This window comes from Lissotriton vulgaris, chromosome 6 (assembly GCF_964263255.1).
Source record: "Lissotriton vulgaris chromosome 6, aLisVul1.2, whole genome shotgun sequence".
In the NCBI taxonomy this organism is placed as follows: Eukaryota; Metazoa; Chordata; class Amphibia; order Caudata; family Salamandridae; genus Lissotriton; species Lissotriton vulgaris.
In genome coordinates this window covers 533,615,172-533,643,054 of record NC_141694.1, presented here as the reverse complement: position 1 = coordinate 533,643,054, position 27,883 = coordinate 533,615,172, and the positions used below count along the sequence as shown (strand labels likewise).

General features: G+C 47.4%; 1 protein-coding gene across 2 annotated transcripts in view; it reads right to left on the bottom strand.

Annotated features, from left to right (window-relative positions):
- Window positions 1–27,565, bottom strand: part of IRAK1BP1 (interleukin 1 receptor associated kinase 1 binding protein 1) — a 124,871-nt gene extending 97,306 nt beyond the window's left edge. Inside the window, exon 1 of one of the 2 annotated variants that reach the window (XM_086926529.1) lies at window positions 27,140–27,565. In XM_086926529.1, the coding sequence (XP_086782655.1) occupies window positions 27,140–27,466 (327 nt within the window). In that variant the 5' untranslated portion in view covers window positions 27,467–27,565. The remainder of the gene's footprint in view (window positions 1–27,139) is intronic. The other variant, XM_086926530.1, reaches the window with a different exon arrangement.
- Window positions 27,566–27,883: the final 318 nt, after the last annotated feature.

Below are 27,883 nucleotides of genomic sequence, written 5' to 3'. Positions count from 1 at the left end.
TAACGCCGGCCGACTCCCTAACTGCGCCCAAGCCTCACCGGGACACACCCATGGACCCTTCACCTGCCACTCCTGCAAGTACGACTCCATCAAGACCCACACCAAACCCACAAACACCAAACAGAGATCCGACACCAACCACCTTAAATGCATCCTTCTCAACACCCGCTCGGTTCACAAACACACCATCGACCTTTGCAACCTACTCGACACCATTTCCCCGGATGTCGCCTTCCTAACAGAAACCTGGATGAATGCCTCATCAGCTCCAGACATCGCCATAGCCATCCCGGACGGCTACAAGATCATCCGTAAGGACCGCACCAAGCAAACAGGAGGAGGCATCGCCATCGTCCATAAGAACACCATCCGCGTCTCAACCAGCTCAGAAGACAACCTCGCTATCGCCGAACACCTCCACTTCCAGATCCACACCGACCCCAAGACCACACTCAGAGGCACCCTCCTCTACAGACCCCCAGGACCCCGTACACAATTCAGCGAAGACATCACTGACTTCATCACCCCACACGCCCTCCCCTCAGAAGAATACATTCTACTGGGAGACCTCAATTTCCATCTGGAAAAGAGCAACGACAGGAACACTACCACCCTCCTGGACAATCTCGCCAATCTCGGACTCAAACAACTTGTTAACACCCCCACCCACTACGCAGGACACACACTCGACCCTATCTTCACCTCCAGCAAGCATATCTCCTTCACTCACACCACAGCCCTCCACTGGACGGACCACAGTTGCATCCACTTCATTTACAATAAGACCACGATCCACAACCACCCTCAACCAACTCTGCGAAGAAATTGGAACAAAATCACAATCGACCAGATCTCCACATCACTTCTTCAAAAACCCCCTGCCTATTCGACGAACCCTAACCAAGCCGCCATCAACCTCACACAATGGCTAACCCAAACCGCCGACAAACTAGCACCCTTGAAAAAACATCAAATCAAGCAAGGAAGCAAGAACGCCCCATGGTTTAATGATGACCTTAAGAAATCCAAGAAACTCTGTCGCTCCCTTGAAAAAACTTGGAAAAAAGACCCAAACACTATCACCCAAGTCGCCTTCAAAAACGCCACCCGCAAACACCGCCAACTAATCCGGACAGCCAAGAAATCAGCACTCAAAGACCGACTAGACAACAACGGCCACAACAGCAAGGAACTTTTCAACATCATCAAAGAATTCACCAACCCCACCGCCAGCTCCAACGACATCACCCCCTCTCAAGACCCCTGCGACTCCCTCGCCTCTTTCTTCCATGACAAAATCGCCGACATTCATAACAGCTTTGACAACCAACCCGTAAACCAGTCAACCCCTCTCACCTCCGAACCTGTACCTCCTCCGAATAACCTTCTCAACTGGAACCCAATCACCACAGAAGACACCATTCGCCTAATGAACTCCATCCACTCAGGATCCCCTACAGACCCATGCCCCATCACATCTTCAACAAAGCAGACTCCATTATCGCACCCCATCTCCGAGACGTCATCAACTGCTCCCTCAACTCCGGCACACTCCCAGAAAAATGGAAACACGCCGAACTCAGCGCCCTTTTGAAGAAACCCACAGCTGACCCCATCGAACTCAAAAATTACCGCCCCATCTCGCTCCTCCCATTCCCTGCCAAAGTCATTGAGAAAGCCGTCAACAATCAGCTCGCCGCCTTCCTCGAAACCAACAAATCACTCGACTCCTCACAGTCTGGCTTCCGAGCCAAACACAGCACCGAGACCGCCCTCACCGCAGCAACAGACGACATTCGAACACTACTGGACAACGGAGACACAGTCGCCCTCATCCTCCTCGACCTCTCCGCAGCCTTCGACACAGTCTGTCATAGCACCCTAATACAACGCCTCAGCAACATCGGAATTCAAGGAAAAGCATTGGACTGGATCATCTTGTTCCTCGCTGGAAGAACTCAGAGAGTCCGCCTCCCCCCTTTTAAGTCAGAGGCCACCGAAGTCATCTGCGGCGTTCCACAAGGATCTTCTCTCAGCCCTACCCTCTTCAATGTCTACATGAGCCCCCTCACAACCATTGCACGTCAACACAACCTTAACATCATCTCCTACGCTGATGACACTCAGCTGATCCTCTCACTCACCAAAGACCCAATCACTGCCAAAACCAACCTACAAGAAGGGATGAAAGAAGTAGCCGAGTGGATGAAGCACAGCCGTCTGAAACTGAACTCGGACAAAACGGAAGTCCTCATCTTAGGTGCATCCCCTTCCGCCTGGGACGACTCTTGGTGGCCAACGGCCCTAGGAAAAGCTCCCATACCGACGGACCACGCACGGAACCTGGGCATCATCCTGGACTCCTCTCTTTCGATGACCAGACAAGTCAACGTCATCTCATCATCATGCTTCAACATCCTACGTATGCTCAAAAAAACATTTCGCTGGATCCCCACCGAAACAAGAAAAACGGTCACCCCCGCACTGGTTACAAGCCGTCTGGACTACGGAAACACCCTTTACGCCGGCACCACCGCAAAACTGCTGAAAAAACTCCAACGCATTCAAAACGCCTCAGCCAGACTCATACTAGACATCCCCCGCACAGATCACATTTCCGGTCACCTGAAAGACCTTCACTGGCTCCCCGTCAACAAAAGGATAACGTTCCGTCTCCTCACCCACGCACACAAAGCCCTCTACGAACTTGGACCTGAATGCCTCAACACGCGCCTTTCCTTCTACACTCCCACCCGCAAACTGCGTTCGTCCAACCAAGCCCTCGCCGCTGTTCCGCGCATCCACAAAGCCACCATGGGGGGGAAGATCCTTCTCCTACTTAGCGGCCAAAACCTGGAATTCCCTTCCCATCCACCTTCGCCTTACCCAAAACCACCTAGCCTTCAGAAAATAGCTTAAAACCTGGATATTTGATAAGTAAACCCCCCCCCCTCCTCCTCAAGCACCTTGAGACCCTCTGGGTATGTAGTGCGCTATATAAATTTTTGACTTGATTTGACTTGACTCCAAGGCTTGGGCAGGGCACAAACACCACAGGGACACACCACCCCCAACCACACATCAACACACCCCATCATGTCACAGGCCAGGTGCCCATCCTGTACACCCCCATGCACAGCAACAAGCACAGCAACTAGCAAGCACAATACACACTCTGCACCACACAACAAACAACCAGGCAGACAGCCACTGCAGGAGTGGCTTTCAAGGAACATGCAACACCAGTGCCACACACACACTGAAGGATGACAATCCTTGCCAGCACATACACACACAAACAAACACACACCCTGGGTGTAGCTATAAACATAACACACACACAGGGAAGCCTGAACAGATGCCTGCCCAAAAACAACACACAAACACCACAGGAACACACACTGAACCCCAACAGAAACAGACATACCCTGTCAGCCAAACTGTGGAAAGGCAATGGGAGCACAAATACAACATGAGTGCACAACATCATCACTCAGGAACAAACCACGCACGACATACCACAAATCACACAAGAAGTGCACCTGCACAGAACTACACTGCCACATTAAACCAACCACAGATGCACATGAAATTAAAAATCAACGAACACCACAGGACATCAGGGGAGGCACATCAGGCAATTCCAAGGCCACATACACACAGCACTGCATGCACTAACAGTGTGTACACACCAAGCACAACAGCCACACACAGACATGACTGACACAACCTCAACACACACACACCACAAATCAGCAAAGCACAAATACAACAGCACACCCTGGAAGTGAAGCAATACCACAGCCAACACACATACATCCAACACAACAACAGGATGCACCACTCTGGGATACAAGAGCAGAACCATCTTCATCAGAGCACTGGGAAGCACACACAGCTGAAGTGCACATGAGCAATCCTCACTGATGAATAGCACAAGAACATCACACATAAACCATCGGGGCAATGTTCAGAGTGGAACATCACTCTTGGCCCAAGAACTGCACCACAAGGCACAGTGTCACAAATGAAGTGATGGGGAGGCACATGCACATGTAAACCAAGGGGACAGCTGACATCAAAGTCAACTGACTTGCATGTCAGTAGTAGACATGTAAGGGGTGTACCATACACGAATAGAGGGAGTGCAGACCCACAATGGCTAGGCACAAGTGGCACACATAGGGGATGGCATTACACCACACACACCATGTCATACAGGAGGATAAAAGGCACTATGGGCCTGTAATGCATGAGAAACACAAACACAATGCCAGTGAGGAGCAGCAGGGCCACACAGTCTACACAAACACACTCAAGACACATTGATGATCAAACATCCTACCAGTGATACCAAAGCCCCACGGACTTGGCAAATCCCACCTTTGGCAGCAACTTGTTGGGGGCTTCATTCTCTGGTGCCGGAGTCCGCCGCCGGCCTTCCCCTGCCGCCGCAGCTCTCTCGCTTCCGAGCACGGCCGCAGTAGACTGGGGGGCCCGAGCGGGAGGACTGCAATTACCGGCAGCCTTTGCTTCGCGCCTGGAGGCGCATAAAAGACACGTCACCTCCCGGTGGAGCGGGGGAATCCTACCAGTGATACCAAAGCCCGGCGAACTTGGCAAATCCCACCTTTGGCAGCAATTTGTTGGGGGCTGCATTCTCTGGTGCCTGTGTCCGCCACTGGCCTTCCCCTGCCGCCGCAGCTCTCTCGCTTCCGAGCACGGCCCAGTAGGGGGGGGGCGCGAGAGGGAGGACTGCAATTACCGGCAGCCTTTGCTCCGCGCCTGGAGGCACATAAAAAACACGTCGCCTCCTGGTGGAGCGGGGGAATCCTACCAGTGATACCAAAGCCCGACGAAATTGGCAAATCCCACCTTTGGCAGCAACTTGTTGGGGGCTTCATTCTCTGGTGCCAGTATCTGCCGCCAGCCTTCCCCTGCCGCCGCAGCTCTCTCGCTTCCGAGCACGGCCGCAGTAGGGGGGGGGCCGTGAGCGGGAGGACTGCAATTACCTGCAGCCTTTGCTCCGCGCCTGGAGGCGCATAAATGACACGTCACCTCCTGGTGGAGCGGGGGAATCCTACCAGTGATACTTGGCGAATCCAACCTTTAGCAGCAACTTGTTGGGGGCTTCATTCTCTGGTGGCTGTGTCCGCCGCCGGCCTTCCCCTGCCGCCGCAGCTCTCTCGCTTCCGAGCACGGCCGCAGTGGGGGGGGCCGCAAGCGGGAGTACTGCAATTACCGGCAGCCTTTGCTCCGCGCCTGGAGGCGCATAAAAGACACGTCACCTCCCGGTGGAGCAGGGGAATCCTACCAGTGATACCAAAGCCCGGCGAACTTGGCAAATCCCACCTTTGGCAGCAACTTGTTGGGGGCTTCATTCTCTGGTGCCGGAGTCCGCCGCCGGCCTTCCCCTGTACACACGTATATACATATACTATCATCATGTGGATTGAAGACCAAAGCATTTCATTGACACTTTAATTTCAAGCAGTCCGGAGCCCAATGCTTTTCGGGAATAATGTTTCCCTTCATCAGGGGCGATGGCGTAAAAAAATATTAATAAAAACCAATTTAATGGATGTATCTCAAATTGGATATCATAATAATTAGTACAACACTCATGGGAGCATGCCTCAGTTATTAACCCCTTCCGTGCTGCGAACGTCCAACGGTCGTCGCATGCACTACCTCGCTGGTGCTGCGCACGACCGTTGGACGTCCGAATCCCGTTAGCGCGATCGAACGTCCGCACTGGGGCGGAATGTTCGACGCGCTAAACGGGTTAAACATGATATAGTGCAAGAATTTTCTAAGAGATAAACATAGGTGTGTAGTAATTATGAAAGAACAATGGTGCATAGTGCTAATTAAAAAAAACTCATGTGTCCCTTACTGTCTCATGCAGAAAGGATGCATATGTGGAAAAGAGTAAAAAGAGCAGTGAAAACATGAAGAAATAGACATGAACCACAACTACACTTGCCTCCCTGTGATGTGCTATTACTGTGTGACGCAAATAGATCCATAGTATTAGCATGGTGATAAGTCGCACTTTGCCGCATGCTCAAATCCCAAGTCTCAAAAACTCCTAAAGCAATAAATCTACTTGTACTCGTTTTCCAACACAGATCTTTACCGGGGTATCTTGCCACAGTCTCCTGCATGAACCGTAGCTGCCTAATATATGCATATGAACAGAGTATCTAATGTGATAATGATGTAATTGCCAATTCACAATTTAATTGATCATTTTTATGATGTTTAAAAAATGTGTTAAAAACGAATAAATTATCTTTGTGAAGTAACTATTTGAGAAATTGAATTAAGTTGACAAACCTTAGGAATTTAGTATTTCCAGGAACAGTGCACACTGCTTGCAGGTTGTTTCCTGCATTCTTTATACTGGTTTAGTCATTGTGAAGCCAACACATGAATGCAGTGTAGCATCCTTTAGTCTCTTTGTAAATATTTCGGATTAGATTAGAGATAAATTCTTTACTTTGTATTATTCAGTACACCAGGGGGTCCCCCATGAGCTGAAGAATGTATTATGCCACCAATGAGAGACCACACAAATTGTGAGTACAGGCCTGCCATTTCAGCCTGTGTAAGCTGGTGCTATTACCATTTTTGACAGATATGGGTTTCCCTATATCTGAGGTCAATACACTTAAAACCTATAAGTCACCCCTAAGGCAGGCCTCTCAATCTTGAGGGCAGGGTGCTGGGTACGAAGTGTGAGGGTGCCCCTTCTCCCGGGTTGTAAGTGCGTCATTACGCGATGACCATCTTTAAACTGCAACGGACCCCGTCATGTTTGGTATAAAACATGTTGGAATAATACACCCACACCGTCAACGATGTGGGGGGTATGATTCCATGCACTGTAAAGCTCCTCTGGGAGGCCCTCAGTGCTCCTGGTAACAGTCTTCCAGAACAGGACAGCATGCTAGGGCTGCTCTCAGCCTGAGACACGTTTCAGCCCTCCTGCTGCTGAGCCAAGCTTGAGCAGGGGAAAGCAGAACAATAGATATCCTGTCACAGGGAGGTGTGACCACCTCCCAGACAGGGTTTAGTGTATTGGGGCATGGTGGGAGCACTTTCCAGCACCACTGAGACTACTTCAAGGGCACATTTGGTGCCCTCCTCGCATACTCCGGTTCAAACCAGTTCAGGGAGCCGTTGGCTCCCGCTCTGGTAAGAAACTGGACAAAGGACATGGGAGTATCCTCCCCACAATCCAGCCCCTCTTCTGGGAGGTTCCTCTAAATCGTCTCAACACTTTCCTAAGGGTACTTAAGGGCTTACCTGTGGGTGGGTCCCTATATTGGTCATGGGACAAGATTCAGATCACATACCACTTCAACTTTCATCGTCAGAACACTCTGGACTTCGCTTTGGGAACCGAGCCTGCACAGGGGAAAATTCCTGCTGCTCCTGGTCTTGTCCTCCTGCTAGGTTTCTGCAATGTCTGTGCCCATGCTCCATACTCTCTGGAGTGGGAATAGTAATTTTTACCCCTACGCTATCAAACACTTTCCCTACTGTTGCACTCATTGGAGATGGAATAGTAGTTTTTACCCCTACGCTATCCAACACTTTCACTACTGTTGCACTCTTTGGAGTGGGAATAGGGGAGTGGGAATAGTAATGTTTACCTCTAGGCTATCCAACATTTTACTTACTGTTGTTTTTTTGGGAATTATAATAGTATTTTATTCCCTCTGTTATTTAATATATTTTGTATTGTTTTAGCTAATGTAGTATATAATTATTTTTAAAAATATTAAAAGCAAATTTAATGTCTTTAATTTGTTTTGCATAATTATTTAATTTTTATTTATGTTAATATTTTATCTGTATAGAGGAATTTGTAATTTATAATATATTTAATTATTTATAATGTATTAAAACAATTATTCAAAATGATTATCAAGTATATATATTATAGATTATATATTATATCTCGATTCCAACTCCTGCCTGTTGGTCCTGGATGCCAACGTCGACACAGGTACAGACCACAAGAAAACGCTTAAATCATATGCAAAAAGTGGTTTATTGTCCCATCGTCTCCAGCATGACGCTTTTCGGCTACGTCACTGTAGCCTTGTTCACATGACATTAGGAACCAATAACAGTGTTTAAATAGTGTGTGCACTCAGCGGCTAATTATTACAGCGCATAGACAGACAACATATTTTAAATATTAAAGTGCATTCATGAACGATGTGGCAATTATATAGAGGTATATACAAAAGCTATTAATTTGATAAATAGCTAATTCATAAATAACCAATTTCAACGGTAATCCTATTTTGTAGAATGTTATATACCGGAATCAAAACCACACCTAAAGGGATTAAATATACTAAAATTCATGACAATAACGTATTGCTAATGACTATGTCGCATAATGAGAAGTTAATAAAGCTCAAAAAATTGTTCTACAGAACAGCGCTAAAATTAAGACAGCCCCAAAAGAAGGACTAAAAGTGCTAGTGCAAAAATATGTACAAGTGCAAATTAGTGCATAGTGCAAAATTGCAGTGAAACTTGGATAAAAAGATATAAAATCACCATATCGCATTTCCAAGTTAAAAATATACCGATTAATTAAAGGGAAACAAAGGTAGAAAACATGTTCAGAATCATTATAATGATGATCTTCATGTTCTAATACTACATTAAATCTTCATTTAAGAAAATTTCATAAAAAAGATATATATCTCATCCAAAAATAAACATGACATAGAAGGCTGGATTATTAAGGCACAGTGCCCCATTATTGCAAGTGGTACTCTTGGAAAAAACACCTATTGCTTGTGTTCCTATTATGCATAGGATTACTTAGAAAAAGTAATCTACCTATTAAGGACCAAATTTAGGAGACAGGAAATTTACCACGGGCAACAAAATGACACAGTAAAGAACAACTCATTGAAACAAATGTTAACTGATACCGTCGAGCTTAAAGTCATCCTAAAAGGGGATTAGGTTCAAATAAAGAAAAACACGATTGATGCACCCTCCCAAAAGTTAATTTAAACAATCAAAAAGAAATTTAAATTTCTCATTCATAAGAAACAGTGTAAGTCTTCCCCTGTATTCATCCCTTTTGGGATCCTAGTACCAAGTAGTAAAATGTATTTACTTTCCAACTGTCTAAATTGTTTTTCTCTGTTGCCTACCCTGATGTTTTTGGGTACCGCATCAATGATAAAATATTTTAAGTCATTCGGATTATTTTTATTAACTGGTTCAAAGTGGCGCGCAACTGGATAGCTTTCATCTGAATTGACCATTGCTCTTAGATGTTGGAGGATACGATTAAAAGCCTGTAATTTGGTACTGCCAATATATTTGAGCCCACAGGTGCATTGTAGTACATAAACCGCAAAATCTGTGCGGCAAGTATAATGTGCTTTAATCTGTATTGGCTTGGAATCAAATGCAGAGTAATACTCACTGGTATTGATACCAAATTTACATGCTCTGCATGATATGCATTTATGAAAGCCAGATTGATTTGATAACCAGTTTTTATTCAAAATTACTTCAGGACTAGATTTGACCAGAGCATCCCTCATTGAGGGTGCTCTCCTGAAAGTAATAGATGGCTCATCTGGTAACATTGGGGCTAAGCTGATATCAGTTTTGAGCAGTGGCCAATGTTTTTTTAGTATCCCCCTCACTTTCCTTTCCTCAGTGTTAAAGGTTGTAATGAGACTGATCCTGTCATTTGTTTTATCAAGCTCTTGAGTAGTGCTGATGTTACCAACAGTGAGGCACTCCTCTCTGCTTAAACTATTAGCTCTATCACTCGCCCTCTGTAACTCTGAGGCAAAGTAGCCACGGGCACAAAATCTGTTAAATGCCTCTCTTTGGCAGATCTCTAAATCTAAATCCGAACTGAAGATCCTTTGCATCCTCAGGAACTCCCCATAGGGGATGCTCCTGATTAGGTGGCCCGGATGAGAACTGCTAGCGTGCAGGATTGCGTTGCCTGCTGTTGATTTTCTATGGAGCCGTGTCTGAATCTTATTATCACTGATGTAGACCTCTACATCAAGAAACTGGATCGGACTAGTACTAATTTGTAATGTGAATCGCAGATTGAGATCGTTCTCATTTATCATGTTAACATTTAATAGCTGAATCATGTGTGCCTTTCCAAATCATACAGATATCGTCAATAAAACGCCAAAAGTGAACTATTTTGTCAGAGAATAGGGATCTGAGTGACCCTCTGAGGACCTGCTCCTTCCACCACCCTACATGTAAACATGCATAGGTGGGGGAGAAGCATGCCCCCATTGCCACTCCTCTCAGTTGCTTGTATATTTCCCTATTAAACAAGAAATAATTGTTGTTCAAACATAGTTCTATCATTCTGAGCAGCATAACATTGCGTTGACTATGAGCTATGATACGTTTCTCCAGGAAATATTTAACGGCATTGAGCCCATCCGTATGTTGGATGCTGGTGTATAACGAGCTAATGTCTAGAGCAATAAGAACAAAATCAGTTTCCCATTCAATGCCATTGATTTTCGAAAGGAAGTGTCCAGTATCTTTAATGAATGAAGGCAGCGCCTCCACATGATCGTGTAGAAAATGGTCCACATACTTAGAAATTGATTCTAATAAGCTGCCCTGGGCTGAGATGATCGGTCGCCCAGGTACAGGAGTAATAAGCTTATGAATCTTGGGGATGAGGTAGAAAGTGGGCGTGACCGGATAACCATTTTTTAGAAATGCAAGTTCTTGTTTGCTTAACAGGCCTTCACGTTTCCATTGATTCAGTTCCTTATGTATATTGTCTTTCAAGCACCTGATATCATTAAAACTTCCTTTCCTGTAGCAGGTCACGTCACTAAGATGACGCTGTGCCAACTCCATATATAGGGTCTCTGGCCGGATAACTGTGTTGCCCCCCTTATCAGCTTTGTTTCTTCATGAGGTTGCTGTACTGCTTTTCCATGTACCTCACTCGTTTGGCTTTCCTGGATATGTTACTCTGTAGTCCTTTTAAATCCTCAACTACAATATCACAGAAAGCATCAATATTATCCTTAGGCATGAGTGGACAGAACGTGGATGGAGGTTTAAACTGGGTAACACATGTTTGGTTCATTATTATACCCATTGTTTGAAATTTTCTTGAGTTGTTCCTGCTTCAAACTCTTACTCAAGAGCCAGTTCCTGAGCCACTTTAAGAGCTCTAACATCTGATGCTTGCAATATATTGGAGGGTTGTGACCTGCTGATGATATCAGTAGCTCGGTCCTGGACACTGGTCAATTTGAAGTGATTCCTGAGTTTAAGCTTGCGATTAAACTTGAAAACGTCAATCCGAATCTGGACATAGTTGAACGAATTCTTCGGGCAATAGGAGAGACCCAGAGATAGTAGTTGCATTTCCGCCTTGGACAAGGTAATGTCTGATAGGTTAACCACAGTGTTGTCATCTGATCCGTTAATCTGGTGATCCATGACAACTACATTCTTATTCGTAGTACTGGTCAGTGGTTCTGCTACCATTTCTTTCCCCTGCCTCTCTTTGCTGAGCCTCTGCCTCCTGTGTTTCCTCCTTGCACTGCGCCTTTTGTTATTAGCCCTTCGTTTATTTTCCGCTGTTGTCGGGTTTGTGGTTGCAGTGTCTTGAATTTGTCTTCTATGAGAAAACCCAGTTCCTCTGAGGGTGAATAGTTCGTAGGTATTTGTGCTCGATTAGATGTACCTATCAATCCATCATCCGAATCCAAACTACTTGCTACGGAACTTAAATCAGTTTCAGACAGCTCAGCACCCAGATTTTCTTTTACTGTTTGTCTAGCATTTCTGGGTATTAAAGCTCGTCTCTTTGCATTATCAAATTTACACGCAAACGTGAATATTCTTCCCGTTTCATAATCTCTTTTATCGCGCGCAAACTTGTATTGCTTTCTGGTACTAATAGTTTCTTGATGTTTCACAAGCCTTGCGTCTATTTCCTCGCTGTATTTCTTTATAAATTCTTTATTCTCGTCCTCATCCAGTTCTTTATTTAGTTGTTCTATTTCTTTCAAAATGTCATTGCGATCAATTTCCGCATATTTGATTAACAAGCAGACCATATTCATTGAAGCATCCAAGTTGTTAGATGCCCATTCTTTTAGCATAAGGGGGTTGGGGTTTTCAAAAGATGGCGCTATGAGAACCCTCACCCCCTAGGCACGCGTCCCACTTCCTTATATTTCTCCAGTGAGCGCTTTTCCCACCACTTGGTCGTCTCAGTCCTTAATAATTTTTCTAGTTTTTTCAGTTTGCCTTTAAGATCAATAGTAGTATCATTGGTCTTAGCATTATATATTATATATTATATGTGTATGGTTAATTGATTTTTTATTAAATTATGTATATTACTTATTAATTTTAAATATTATAAAATATGTTTAACTATGTTTATTATATTTTTAGTTATTATTTAATTAATTTGACATTTTTTCAATTTAAAAAAACAATATTTTTTTAAACGATATTTTTGACATGGATATTTTTTTCCGATATTTTTGTACTTACCTTGTTGTAGATCGGATGTCGATATTGTTGACATCGATATTAATGCTCCGATATTTTTGTACCTCAATATTATGTCTTTCTATATTTTGTCACACATTCGCTCCATACAGGTTCTTCACCAGGCATGTGGACATCCAAGACACTTGAAGGAATCTCCCTTGGAGTGAAGAAGTCACTCCCTTGCATCTGCAGGCACCGGAACTCAGCTGACCGGTCTGCTGATCCTGGGCTCCCACGGACTCCTAAAAATTCAGCAACACAGATGGTGGTTCTGCAACACCCTCGAGGCCTACATTGTCTTCTTACTGAGTTTGAGGCCAATATCCCTTGTCTGAACCGCTAGAACACAACCCCTGTTCACTGCGTCAACTTCCCGTAGACCAGGCTTGTTGACTCTCTGCCCCAGACATCTTCGGGCTCAAGAAGCTCCAACCTCAAGCAACTCCTGCAGCCATGATATTCGCCCTCACCACTTCCTCTGCACTGTGGGCCTTCTTCTTTGGCAAGCTGCTTGAAGACCTCTTGCGACTCCTGTGCCTTTGGCTCGTGGGTCCTCTGGAGGGTCTTCTTTGGCTTCAGTGGGCTCCCCTGATTGCTCGGGCTTGCTTCGACTTACCTGCTCGTGGTGAGTCACTTGGACCTTGCTGGTCCCGACACTGCACCTTTTTCTTTGATTACGTTGTTTGTCGTTGCCAAGGCTTGTTGGTGCCCCTGCCAGACACTGACCCCTTGGCTCTTGACATCCAACATGGGATAAGCTGGTGAACGGCTGCTGGTCTTCCAGAGAATCGCCTGGTCCGCACAGTTGCAACTTCAAGGGCACCGTCAACTCTCCTGCATCTACTGACATCTGTGGGCATTAGTTTTCCGTGCTTCCTGGTCACTCCTGAGTGGCATAAACTCTGTCCCCTCTGCTTGCAGGTTCTTCTCACCTTGAATCCATTTTGGGGTTCTGTTGGACCCGGCCTGTTGGGCAGGTTCACCCCTAGACTTTTTGCTTTTTCCTAGCCTGTTTATGGAACCTGGTGTTGGTGATTTTAGGCCTCTGCGCACTTTTTCACTGTGGTACAGTGTAAAGTGCTTGAGCTCTCTGTGAATGAGTGGTGAGTGACCTGCCCTCCCATACGAATGAATGGGGAATATGTATGCCCATGGTAGTTCCTGATGTGTGGGGAGTGCAGGGGCGAGTTTGGTATGTATGAACTCGTGAGAATGAATGCTGCAAAATGATATATGCGGCATGACTGTGTCTAGTCTAGAAGTACTACTTTTGGAAGTTGGCATATTTGTGTAAGTTGGTGCTGGCGAGTGATTGGCTGGTGAGCCTGGCCCAGAGTGCCTGGGCCTGCTTGTGGATTGACTGTCTGGTTTGAGGATGACAGGGGCTGGAGAGCCCAGGAGGTTGTCTGAGTCAGCCCATGGATGAAAGGCAGCATCTGCTGCCAGGGAAGTGGGAGGAGATGGCACCTGATAGTGAAGGGCTGTACCTGCCTAACTACAAATCTGGCTCCACCTCCCGCTGGGCGACTGTCACCTCTGTCCCTGATACTGAAGGGACTTCCTTGTAACCAGTTCTGGCTGGTTCTCACACTGCCTGCTTCAAAGGACTTCAAAGGACTTCAAAGACTTTTTTGTGTATAAGAAGGGGCTGTGTCCCCTTCCAAAATGTTCTTGTTTCTGACTTGAATCTACCAGGGGCGGGCGCTGCCCAGCCCCTGGATGCCTGGAGGACTTCTGGGGGACCCCTTTGCCTGTCCTGGGAGAATGGGGGGGCTTTGCTTTGCCCTGGAAGCCCTGTCCTGTGTGGTGGGACCTTGCTGCTGGAGACTTTGCTTTTGCCAAGGCTTATTATAGCCTAAAGAGCGCCTGGAGGACTTGGTTGCTGGACTTTCTGTGCCTCTGGCGCAGGGAGCTCTTCGTGGTGACCTCTGGACCTTTCATGGGTCCCTAGCGCTGGAGAGCACTGTTTGCGAGCATTTTACCGCCAGGCATTTTGCGTGGGCATTGGCAGGCGCCCACCCTGCAATCTTGCCCGCATTTTACTTATTATTTTGATCGTGAGTGCCCACCTCGCTCATGGCCGTGATTTTATTTTCCTCGAGGGAGCCCACTCCTCGGGAAACTTTGCCTGCCCGCCTGCCTGTCTAGAGAGGGCCGCCGCGCTGCCAGCGGCGACCCGGAAGTGACTGGCCGGCCAATCCGAGCGCGGCCGGCCGGAAGTGCCCGCCCCTGAGGCTGGGGCACGAGGGAAGCGGCGGAGAGAAGATGGCGTCCATTGCTGGGGCTCCCGTGTGCAGAGGGAGCCCCGAGTGAGGAAGCCCTGCCCGAGCGAGAGGTGCGGCCTGCCGAGACGAGCGGAGGGGGAGCGAGGCACATTGCCGGTGCCTGCCCCCACCGCGAGGCTCCCCGATTGGAGGGAGAGCCCTAGGAGGAGAACCGGCGAGCGCCTGACCGACCGGTGAGTGGGGCAGAGCAGGGGAGGGGCGCCGGGACACATTGTCGGTGTCCGCCACCCCCCGCAGTAGCGCGAGCTCGCGCTCGATGTGGAGAAGCCACGAGGGCTTCAAGGGCGGCCCCAGATGGCAGTGGGCCGCCCCAACGTCGCGCAGAGCCTGTGGAGGCTCCCACAACCCGGGGGCAGTATGTGTGCCAGAGTCCCCCGTGAGGGACTCCAACGGAGCGAGGACGCTTTGGGCGGCCCCGCTTGGCAGAGGGCCGCCCCGACGATCGCGGGGCATATTACTTGGAGCCCTGTGAGAGGCTTGTGCCCGCATGTTGTATAGTGAGCCGGTTGAGGCTCAGAAGGGCGTTCTCTTGACTCGAGTCCCCCGTGAGGGACTCCAACAGCCCTAAGTTGTGTACAGAGCCTGTGTGGCTCAGAGGGGCCATATGTTGTTTAAGAGTCTTTGAGGCTCTTGTGTTATGCCAGAGCCTGTGTGGCTCCAACGTGCGCAGTGTTAGTTTCAGAGCCTGTGTGGCTCAATGTGGCGCAGTTTGTGCTCAAGGGGCACCCCTTTATTTCAGAGCCCCTGCCACAGTTTGTGATTCCCCAGCTGCCCAGCACTTTGTGGGCAGCTGCCACGTTTAGGCTTTTGTACTTTGTGACTGGCGCTGCTTGGCAGCGCGCCCTGACATTGGACACAGGGCATCTGAGCCCCAACAAGGCCAGTTGGCCTAGGGACTGCTACAGGTGGTGGCATATGTAAGTTATGCGCAATGTGATTCCTATGTTTTTAATAGTAATTGCCTACTGTGTGTTTTTGCGCTATTGTGTTGTTCTGGCACCTCTGAATGTTTTTAGGCATCATGTGTCTTTCTTTCCATGCGCTGCACCTCTGAATGTTTAGTCATCATGTGTCTTCTTGCGCTGCACCCCTGAATGTATTTTATTGCATCATGTGCTTTATTCTTAACACCTCTGAATGTTTATGGCATCATATGTTTCTCTTTATTACTCCTCTGAATGTGTTTTATGCATCATGGGTAAGGTGTTCTGGTTTATACCCCTAAATGTGTTTATTCTTAGGTGGTTGTCCTTTTTAGTACAGGTGGTCCTAGTAAGGTCCTGGTTCCTGTTACCAGTGGATACTGGTTGTGATCTTTGTGATTACCATTTTATGTTTATTATTACTTATTCTAGAAGTGCTATATCTGAATATGACAGTGGCCCATGTGATGTGTTTTTACAATACAAAAGTTATTTTTATAATAACCTTGTGTGGAGCCTCCTTTGTGGTGTGCCTAGTATGTTGTTGCTGTTGTGCGCTGGCACAAATGCTTTACACATTGCCTCCGAGTTTAGCCTTACTGCTTGTGCCAAGCTACCAAGGGGGTGAGCAGGGGTTATCTTGGCGTGTGACTTCCTTGCCCTGACTAGAATGGTGGTTTCTGCCTGGCTTTGGCGTCAGCCTTAGCCTACCAGAAATAGCCAGTTCTAACAGGTTCCACCATACTTCTTTGTCTTCTTCTCCAGGTGGATCTTTCCTGAGGCACCTCCATTGTGGTCTACGGCGGTTTCCGACGTCAATTGACACCTATGTACTCGGCTTCCCTGGTGTAGGCATACATCTTCACAGGGTTTCTTCAGGGTCCACTGGGAAGGGTCCTTCTTTAAAATTACAACCACAACTTTTCTATTGACTGACATTGAGCATGCAGTTCTGTTCGCATTTAGCACACAACTGCTTTGGGGCTCCTAGATACTCACCTAGGGTGGTGCCTTGGGTCCCCGACTCATCTGCCTCTTGTGGGTCCATTCTTGACTTGAGTTGTGGTTAGCATTCCAATATTTCTGTATATGGTTTGGTCACCCCCTGGAGACCACTGTGTAATTGTGCTACTTACGTGTTCTATTTTCTAAGTATTGTGTTTGTATCTCTGGGTAGGAGATAATACAACATGTTAGTGAGTGAGTGTAATGAAATACATATTTGTATAACTGACCTGTGTAATTCTTTTTCACTGGTAAAACAAGCTGATTTACACTCCTTCTCGAGTAAGCCTGAAGGCTGCTCTCCACAGCTACCACTTAGAGAGCTTTCTAAGTTTGTCTAAGACCACTAAAATCATCATAAGGGTGGTCCGGATTGGTGCAGGGTGTTTCACTTACATAAGTGAGCACCATATACTAAGACAGCCACTCACACAGAACTAAGACAGTTGTTTTGACGGCCGCCATCGCTGCACACGCGGGGCCACGCCCACCTGACAGGCCACGCCCACCCCCCCCCGCCTATAAGAAGCGCTGAATGATAGCGGGCACATCAGATACCACTACCTCTGAGGCGGAAGCCGGAGGCGATACTTGCTCATTTTTTTAAAAACTTTGTATAATTTGTTGAAACCGATTTTAATACCTATTGACCTCACCCTGAGCTCTTATTTAGGCTTATCGCCTAGCAGGCACCCCACAATCAGCGGAGCTAGCGCTGCTTCGTGGGACAGTTGTTTTGACGGCCGCCATCGCTGCACACGCGAGGCCACGCCCACCTGACAGGCCACGCTCCCCCCGCCTATAAGAAGCGCTGAATGATAGCGCGCACATCAGATACCACTACCTCTGAGGCGGAAGCCGGAGGCGATACTTGCTCATTTTTTTAAAAACTTTGTATAATTTGTTGAAACCGATTTTAATACCTATTGACCTCACCCTGAGCTCTTATTTAGGCTTATCGCCTAGCAGGCACCCCACAATCAGCGGAGCTAGCGCTGCTTCGTGGGACAGTTGTTTTGACGGCCGCCATCGCTGCACACGCGAGGCCACGCCCACCTGACAGGCCACGCCCACCCTCTCCCTAAATGTGCCTCCCACGCAAGCGCAGCGGGAGCGCCGTTTGCGCGCCGAAGGCGCGCCTAAGGCAAGCCCGTCTGCGCCCGTCCGCGACCATACGCGGCCCAGGGCCCGTCCCCCTGGCCATACCACCTCAGACCGGTGTGGGATGGCAACCTATACGAGGCAGGCGTTACTACATATGCGCAAGGTGCTGCCGCCGGAATGCGCACACACGCTGCACGTGGAGCAATGGCCTCTGAAGTGTGAGGGTTGCGGCTACACTATCCTCAGAGACCAAGAGACGAGTAAGGAAGGTAATGAACTTTCTGCCTTACTATTGAACTGTCGATCGTTGAAACGTCATAGCTTGAACATTTATGACATGCTGATAGATGACAACCCTGACTTGGTCTTCTTGACAGAAACATGGTTGGATGAGCAATCCCTCCCTGATATTATAGAGGCCCTTCCCCCCGGCTATAACATTCTCCAAATTAATAGAGGGATTCAGAGGGGGGGGGGGGATAGCTATTGTCCATAAAATCGAGCTGCCATGTTCTCTTGAGCCGACTGCCATTAATAACTGTGAAGCTGGACTATTTTCCATCTCGGTTGGCCCTAATTGCACCATTAAGGGCTACCTTATCTATCGCCCTCCTGGTGTGGCGACCGCGTTCATTGAGAGCCTCCTGGAGGCTCTAATGCAATCTGCTTTACGCCATAATAAGTTCATGATTGTAGGAGACCTCAACGTGCATTTGGATGATGTCAATTGCAGAGAGGCTGTATCCCTGATTAATTCGCTTAAAGCTCTTATGTTTGTTTTGGCCGATAACAGAGCCACCCATCAAGCGGGGCATTTGCTGGATCCAATCTTTGTAAATTGGGAAGACATAAGCGTATCTGTCCCGATTAAGATCCTGTGGTCGGATCATTATTTGATCCCTTTTAAACTTAGAAGCTTGCCCAACAGGGGGCCTATACAGAAACCCACCGCTATTAGGCGCAGGGACTGGAGGAAATTCAGTCACGATGTCTTCAGTCAAGCCCTAGGACAGGAACCCCCAAAGCTCAGCGACAACTTGGTTGAGGCGTGCAGGATGTATGATGAATGGGCTGAGGGTGCACTGGATAAAGTTGCCCCCTGGACTCAAAAAGCCATGGCACGGAGCACGAAATCCGCTCCGTGGTTTACCGCTGAGCTGCGCGCCGCCAAAACCAAATGTAAGACTCTGGAGCGTAGATGGAGAGTGGAATATGCCCCCTCACTACGTGAAGTCTATAAGAGTGAATTAAGGTCTTATCACAGTCACATTAGGAAATCTAAAAGAGATTACTATAATAAGAGGATTGAATGTTCAGAGAACACATCTAAAGAGCTCTTTATGATTTTGAAGGAACTCTCCGCCCCTCTAGCGAGTTCAGGGGAAGTCCCCCCCTCAACAGAGTCATGCAATGAGATTGGAGACTTCTTTATAGAAAAGGTAGAAAAGATCTATGCATCTTTTCAGATTAACTCAGAACCCACAAATTCGCCAGACCCTAACTGTGAAAAACAGGTTATGAAAAAACTTAGGAAGTTTGTGGTCCCCCAAACAGAGGAGCTAATTAACATCTTATCGGACATTCACTCTGGCTCTCCATTAGATGCGGTCCCAGCGAGGATTCTTCGCAGTCATCTTCCCCAGGTAGCGGAGCACATAGGTAACATGGCCTCTCTTTCCTTCCATGAATGTCTAGTTCCGGACATCTGGAAACTGGCCCAAGTTGTCCCGATAAAAAAGAAAGCCCATATTAGTATAACACAACTAGACAACCTTAGACCAATCTCCCTCCTTCCCTACTGTGCGAAGGTAGTAGAGAAATTGGTTAACCGACAGCTGGTGAGCTTTGTGGAGGAAAATAAGCTCCTCCACTCGTCTCAGTCGGGATTCAGAGCCAAACATTCGACTGAGACCGCCCTCCTTCTATATACGGAACTGTTGCGGTGTAGGGCGGATGAGGGCCACACGACCGCACTGGTCCTATTGGACTTAAGTGCGGCGTTTGACACCGTATCGCACTCCGTATTACTGGACCGTCTGAGTGAGAAGGGAATAACCAGGCCTGCTCATGAGTGGTTGGTTTCCTTCCTTAAGAACTGGAGATTTCAAGTGCATTGTCCACCATGCAAATCCAGTATAAGATGTCTTAGACAAGGGGTTCCACAGGGCTCGATTTTGAGCCCCACGTTATTCAATCTGTACATGGAACCCCTTGCCAAACTGGTGGAGTCATATGGTGTTGCCATAGTCTCTTATGCAGACGATACACAACTGGTGATCAACCTGTCCCGTGAACCAGTTGTGGATGCTGAGAAATTCTCGGCCTGCTTGGTGGCACTTGATGGGTGGATGAAGCAGAACTATCTCCGCCTCAATGGTAATAAGACGGAAGTTCTTATCGTTGGTCCCTGTCCTTCCATCTGGACATCTGCCTGGTGGCCCATAGAACTGGCCTCTGTCCCTGCCCCGGTGACACAGTCAAAAACCTTGGCATACTTCTTGATTCTAATCTAGCCTACACTAATCATGTTGGTAATGTTGCCGGTAAATGCTATGGCATTTTGAAGGTCCTGAGGAAAATCCTTGACCTACTGCCTCCCAGCACCAGAAAAACAATGGTACATGCCTTGGTCACCTCCCATTTAGACTATGGGAACTCCCTCCTATGTGGACTCAGTGAAAAAGGCCTAATGCAGTTGCAACGCGTCCAGAACGCAGCTGCCAGGCTTGTTCTGAACCTCCCTAGGAGGGCCTCTGGGAAACATGCATTGCGTTCCCTGCATTGGCTTCCAATAAAGGAACGAATTAAATTTAAAACTATGTGCATTACCCATCGCATAGCTCACAAAAAAGCACCTTCATATCTCCAGGATTTGCTTCCAATCTATCATCCTTCACGCCCTCTTAGGTCGATGGGCAGCATGCTATTAGTGGTTCCACGGATCCACAGAGCAAGGATGGGAGGACGGTCCTTTAGACACCTGGCCAGTAAAGACTGGAATGACCTGCCCATCGAGTTGAGGATGGAACCGTCTGAAACAAGGTTCAGACAGAGGTTGAAAACCTATCTCTTCCCCAAGACATAATCAGTATAGTTTCCCCTGGCCCAAGTGCTCATCCTCCGTGAGCTAAGCTGAAGAGATGTTTAGTGGGATTGTCAGCGCGGGGACGCACTGTTCCTTGTGCAACCATGCGCTTAACAAATGTCATTAATAATTAATAATAATAATAATAATAATAATAATAATAATAATATTACTGCCCTGGCAACACACAAGCACACTGCAAACATTCAAATGTCACATTTAGTCAGAGCCACTGGAATTGTGCGACTGTACGTTCGCTGCAATTTCTGCATAATTATAGATTTGCTGCATTTGTCACATAATGCATCAACTGTGGCATAATCTGCAAATTGTAACCTTAAAAAAACCTTTTTGTTTCTAGCTCAAACAGTTCAAACGTTACCAAAAATGCAGCAACACATATTGCTGCTCAGTGGAAGGCCCTTTGCAAAGCTGGCCTGGTCACATTTCTGTTGCTTATTGCTATATTTGGGTGTTAAACTGGTACAAATGAGGTGCGACCCATAACCAGACAGTGCTACCAAGTTTAAGAAGCATTGGCAAAGACAACCTGTCTCGCCTAGGCAAAAGCTATTGGCTTTGCCAATATTTTTTAGCTATGTTGGACACCAGCGTGGCTGCTGTTCAGGAACGCTAAAAGTTAGTGGAATAAAGGGGAGCGTCATGGAGTTGGGTGGAGTGATGTAGAGTGTTGTGGAGTAATTAGAGTGTCGTAGAGTAGAAGGGAGTAGAGTGGAGAAGAGTGTCAGAGTGGAGAGGAGAGTTTTATAGAGTGGAGTGGCATAGTGTGTCATGGAGTGGTGTAGAACAGAGTGGACTGGCGTAGAGGGTGTTGCCTAAAGTAGAGTAGAGTGTTGTAGAGAAGAGTGACGTACAGCAGAGTACATTGCTGTAGAGTGGAGTAGCATAGAGTGAAGTAGTGTGGGAAAGTAGAATTGCACAGAGTTGAGGAGAGTGTTGTAGAATAGAGTGGAGTAAAATGGCATGAACGAGCATAGAGGAATGTGCAGAGAACATAAGAGTGGCATGGTGTTCTGAAGAGTTAGAGTGGAGTAAAGTGTTGTAGAGTGTCAAACTGGAGTATCGTAGAGTAGAATGTAGAGAGGAGTATAGTGGTCTAGAGTGAAGTGGTGTAAAGAACAGTGTAAAGTACAGTGGGACAGAGTAAATTGGAATAGAGTACAGCGTCTTAGAGTGCACTGGTTTTGAATTAATTGATGAAGAGTGCATTGGTGTAGAGGGCAGTGGTGTAGAGTAGACTGTTTCAGAGTAGAGTGAAGTGGCATAGGGTGGAGTGGAGCAGGGCAGAGTAGACGGGAGTAGAGTAGTGTGGAGTGCAGTTGCCTAGAGTAGTGTGGTGTACAGTGCAGTGGCATGGAGTGCAATGGTGCAGAGTAGACAAGAGTGGAGTGATGCAGAGTGTAGTGGCATAGAGTGCATTGGAGTAGAGTGCAATAAAGTGGTGTAGAGTAGAGTGCAGCGGCATAGAGTGGAGTTGTAGGAAAGTGGGTTTCTGTTGAAGTACCTTCCCCTTTTTGCCTGGCCTATGATGCAAATTTGACTGTAGAGTCCGGGGTCCCTGTTAACAAGGTTCCCAGTAACAGTGTTCTTTCCCAAAACTGTACCATTTCTAACACAATTGGCACATCTCTGGCTCACATATAAGTCCCTTGTAAAAGATACCAGTGGTACCAAGGGCCTTCTGACCAGAGAGGGTCTCTAAGGGCTGCAGCATGTATTGTGCCACTGTGAGAAAATGCCCTCTTTCTGATCATGTACTTTGACTAAGTGTGCCCTGGGCACCTGCTAATCAGGAACTCCGGGACTACGTTCTTTTCCTAAAACTGCATTGTAGACAAAACCCAATTGGCACTCTCTGGCCACAGATCAGCCCCTGGTAAATGGTACCCAGGGCACTGTGACCAGGGAAGGTCTCTAAGGGCTGCACTACTTATGGTGCCACACTTAGAGGTCCTGTACCTTTACACTCACACACTTCGTTTGAAGGCTGTGTGTTTTGGTGCAGAACAAAGTGAAGAGTGGACATGGTGCACATCCCTGTGTAAACAATACTATTGTTGGGAGTGGGCTTGCACACCTCGATTTTCTCAATTTTATTCAAATTGTAAGAGCTAATGTACTCTATTTTAAAGCAGTTTAGTGTGCTATTCAAGCTGTGGGGTTAGCCCAATACCCCTCTCAGGTAAGATTGCATGTAAACAAGGTGGAGGTAAACCCAGGACCTGCATGAAGCACAGCTCAAGACTCAAAATAGTCTCTCCAAGTTCTAAATATTTTCTAAACAAAGTTATGCCAAAACCATTTTAAAGAAACAGACTCAAAAACATTTTGATAAGAGTCAATTCCACTCTTTTGTATACAACGATTTCTCATTCTTAAATGCTCATAATGCATTATCAATGCTTATCATCTTTGATATGATATGTACAGAAGAAATTAAACATGTTCTAAATCTTGACACACAATATTACAATGAATCCCAATGGATTTCGGGGTTTTTTAAAAACCCTTCGTCAGGGGTAATGTAATACAGAAATGTACATATAAATTGTTGAGATGTCCTCCGTTCAGAGCTACAACAGAATCAAATGAATATTTGATGAGCCAATGTTACATTACGGTGTTAAAAGAAGCTGACACTCAACTCATTCTGTAGCTCACCAAACACCCCGCAACCAACAGAACACATCCGTATGGTACCAGACTTGGTGGCCAGCAGAACTCGAAACTACACCTACACCAGCAGACCATGCATGCAACCTAGACATCATCCTCAACACCGAACTGACCATGAAATGAGAAGTCAACGTTGTCGCCTTCTCACGTTTGCACACTGTTAGAAATGGGATCTCTGGTTGGCTAAGGCTTGCGCCAAAGCCAGGCAGAGACCACCACTCTAGTCAGGGCTGGGGCGTTACACGCCAAAGATAACCCCTACTCACCTACTTGGTAGATTGGTACGAGCAGTCAGGCCTATCCCGGAGGCACACAGCAGCAACACACTAGGTACACCACCAAAGGAACTCCACACAAGGTTATATATAAAATAGCCTTTGTATTACCATAAACACATTAGATCATAATCACACAATTTACACTGTGCCAACTGGCACTGGGCAGTATCTACAGGGTATTATATACACCTGACAGGGCCAATTGGGCCACTGTCAAAACAATCACAAATCACCAATTGTAAATGTAGCACAACTAATAAATGTAGCATCAAATAATAGTAGTAGAGCACAATCAGTATCCACTGGTAAAATGTAGAAACACACTACGCAATAATAATCATATTAGGCATGAAACATATTAGCCCTAAAAACCCTTAGCATAGCCATACTATGCACTACCCTCATAACCATAAACATCAGTAGAGGCATAGATCAGAGCATAAAGGCATTGCACGGTAGATATCACATTTAGGCATAAACACAGTGTGTCCCAAGCGGGGGCACAACACATGAAAACTGTCCCCAGGCCAACTGGCCTCTTATAGAGCTCCAACTCCCTATGTCCACCAATGTCAGGACTGGCTGCATGCGCAGCAAAAGTAGAGTGCGTGAAACTGCCTAAACGTGGCAGCTGCCCACTAATTGCTGGGCAGCTGGGAAGGCAAAAATGTGGGCACTGGCACTCCCTGGCCAACTGCCCTCAAAAGGAAATGCCCCCAAGGTCGCAGCTACCTGAACTCTTGCAGGGCAGCTGCATAAATGCGCAATTATTGTCTGGCACTTCTAGTGCCTCTTGGACTCCTACTGGGGCTTTAGAAACAATATGCCCCCAAAATAAATTAGCGCAGGCACCACTGTGCCACTGAAGCGCCTCTGGGACTTCTAATACAATATGCCCCTAAGAAAATAAGCACTGGCACTGCGGGGGCTTTAGGAGTCCACACTGGGACTCTCAGACTGATTTGACCCCCAAGTCCCCATAGGACTTTTAAAAACAATGTGGCCTCAAAAGAAGTTAGTACGGGATGGAGTGGGGGGGCGGGCACCGGCAATGTGCCCAAACGCCCCCTCTAACAACAGCACTAATGAGCCCTACTCACCAGGCTCTTCTGGCTGCCTTCCGGTCTTCTCTCTTTGGTCCAGGCTGCGTGGGGCTGTGGAGACCTCCCAATCGTCTCGACCCCGGGCGGCGCAGCTTCACTTCGGAAAAGGCAGTCCCTAGTGGCGGTTCCTCCTGGCGCCGAGCAGCAGGCCCTCAAGTCAGGAATACAGAGAGAACAACTTTCATGGAGTCACAGCCTATTCTCTTATACACAGATTTCCCTTGTCACAAAGGTGCAGGGCAAGGGGGAAACCAGATGCAACTGGTTTGGGGAGCTTTGGAGCACTTTGTTGTGCTCAGCTCCTCTCCCCTTTGTCAGGTGGGGGCTAGGTGCTCAGACGCACCACAGGGGGCAGAGCCAGCATTGTGAAGGGAAGGCACAGCCCTATTCAGGTCCCAGGTGCAACCCCTCTCTCCCATCTACATGCAGATCTCCCTATTCACCACCGGGCAGGCCCATCCTGGCTCCTGGAGCCAGGCAAACCATCCAGTCCCTGTCAATCATAAGCCAGACATGCATTCCACATCAGGCAGGCAGACACACAGCACACAGAAGTGCCAACTTCTAAAAGTGGCACTTCTCCACCAGTCACAATAAATCTGCGCACACCATTGTGCAGCATTTATTCTCACAAGTTCACAAATACCAAACTCGCCCATGCACTAGTCTCACACCAGGATTTACCATGGACACATATATCCCCCATGCATTACTATGGGAGGTCAGGCCAATCTCACCACACGCACTCAGAGTGCGCAGGCGCTTTACACTGGGATACAGTGCTAAAGTGCGCAAAGGTCAAAAATAACTACCATCAGGTCACATTAAAAGGCAAAAAGTTTAGGGGTGAACCTGCCAAAAGGGCCAAGTCCAACACACACCGCCACACACTCCACAGAATCTTCTGATGGCTCCCAGGCAACACCAGAAAGACCATCACTCAAACCTTCGTCACCAGCCTCCTCGACTACTGCAATGCACTCTAATCCAGTATCCCCACCCAGCTCCTCAGAAGACTCTAGACCATACAGAACACCACAGCCAGATTCATCCTGGACCTTCCCAGATGGACCCACATCACTCCCCCACTTAAGAAGCCTCCACTGGCTCCCTATACAAAAGAGATGCCAGGTCAAGATCCTCATGTAAGCCTACAAAGCCCTACACAATCAAGGACCGGCTTACATCAACCACTGGCTAAATTTCCGTCCACCCGCCAGACACTTGCCCTCCTCCTTGTTAGCATTTGCGCACACCCCGCATCCTTCGCAGCGGGCTGTTCCTTCTCCTAAATCCCCTCCAAGTCCTGGAACGACCTGCCCCTCCACATTCGGACTGCTCCATCCATAGCGGACTTCAGAAGGAAGCTCAAGATCTGGCTTTTCAACGTAAAAGACCCCAAGCGCCCAGATGCCCCGAGGGGTGACAGTGCAGCACTCTACAAATGCTGAATCATTGACCCGCATATACAAAGCCTTGCACAACGAAGGACCTGACTACATTAACAAACTCATACCTCCCATCAACCGACTAGACACCTAGGATCAGCCGCCCTCTTACTCGCAGTCCACAGAAGCAACAGCAGAGGATGCTCCTTCTCACACCTAGCGGACAAAATTTGGAATCAGCAATTCAGGAAAGGACTTAAGAACTGGCTGTTCGAGTGAGCAGTTCACCACCTAGTAGGTAGCAACTCCAGTGCCCACAGCCTTGAAACCCTCACAAATTATTTGCCATTCTATATAAATCCTTGATTGATTAACAGCAAACACAAAGTCTTGAAGAGACAACGTATGAGCTGTCCACGCGAAACTAACAAATGAGGACATAATGAAGTAATAGTGTTAAAAAATGTGCCACGTTAAGCCGCATAATTTGTCTTTTCTTGCTGCATAATTTGGCCCTCTCCTGCTGCATAATTCCAGTGGCCCTTCATAAAGTAGCCAGCAGAGTTGCAGCTTGGCTGTCTGTGTGGGGAGTATTCTGTCCCTAGATATGTAGTGACCACCCTAGATATGTAGTGACCAGACTCAGAGGGCAAAGCGCTGCGGCGACCAATGCAAGTTTCTGGGAAGAAAGCTCAGCATTTTACCTGCACACCGTATTGTCGTATGCTCTGCAATATGTAGTCCAGGCGGCGGTTGACACTGCTCTTGGCCTCGATGGCAGTCTCTTTACAGCTGCTTAGATGCACCGACACGCGTGCACGATCCGGGGCGGCTGAAAGTTCAGCCACACCACTCACATGAACCTCGCGGGGAGGTGCATCCCGCAAGGCTACCCCAGGACGGTTTTCCTGTTTCTCCATGCCTCGGTGTCTGCAGAGGTCAACCTCACCTACTATCTCGTTTGTTTCACGGGGACAGAGTGCAGCAAACACTCTGGACACTGGCAATGGCTGTACTCTAGAAATAAGCATATTCTTAAACAGGCCACCGTCGAACTAAAACCATGGCAACAGACGCTGCGGACCTTCGTTTTGAGCTTCCTGTTTGTTATTGCGTATATTAGAGTGTGCGCATGCGTCATCGTGCGCATGCGTAATAATTAGTGTGGGATGATTTTCTACGCCCCGTGGGACTGACAGCATTCTTTTGTGTGGTGCGCATGCGTTGCATGGGTGTTTTGGTAGTTGGTACGCATGCGTTGCGTATTATATGTAATTTGGGATCACAGATGTATATTGAAGTTCACCTGGTGGGTTAGCGCTATTTGCTCGAGCGTTCTCACAACACCTACCTCGAGTTCCTCTTAGTCTGGCGATGGAGACTGATCAGGGGGAAAGTAAGAAAGTAAACGCTGTATGGACCAGCGCTCCGGTCCTATCTTTGGACTC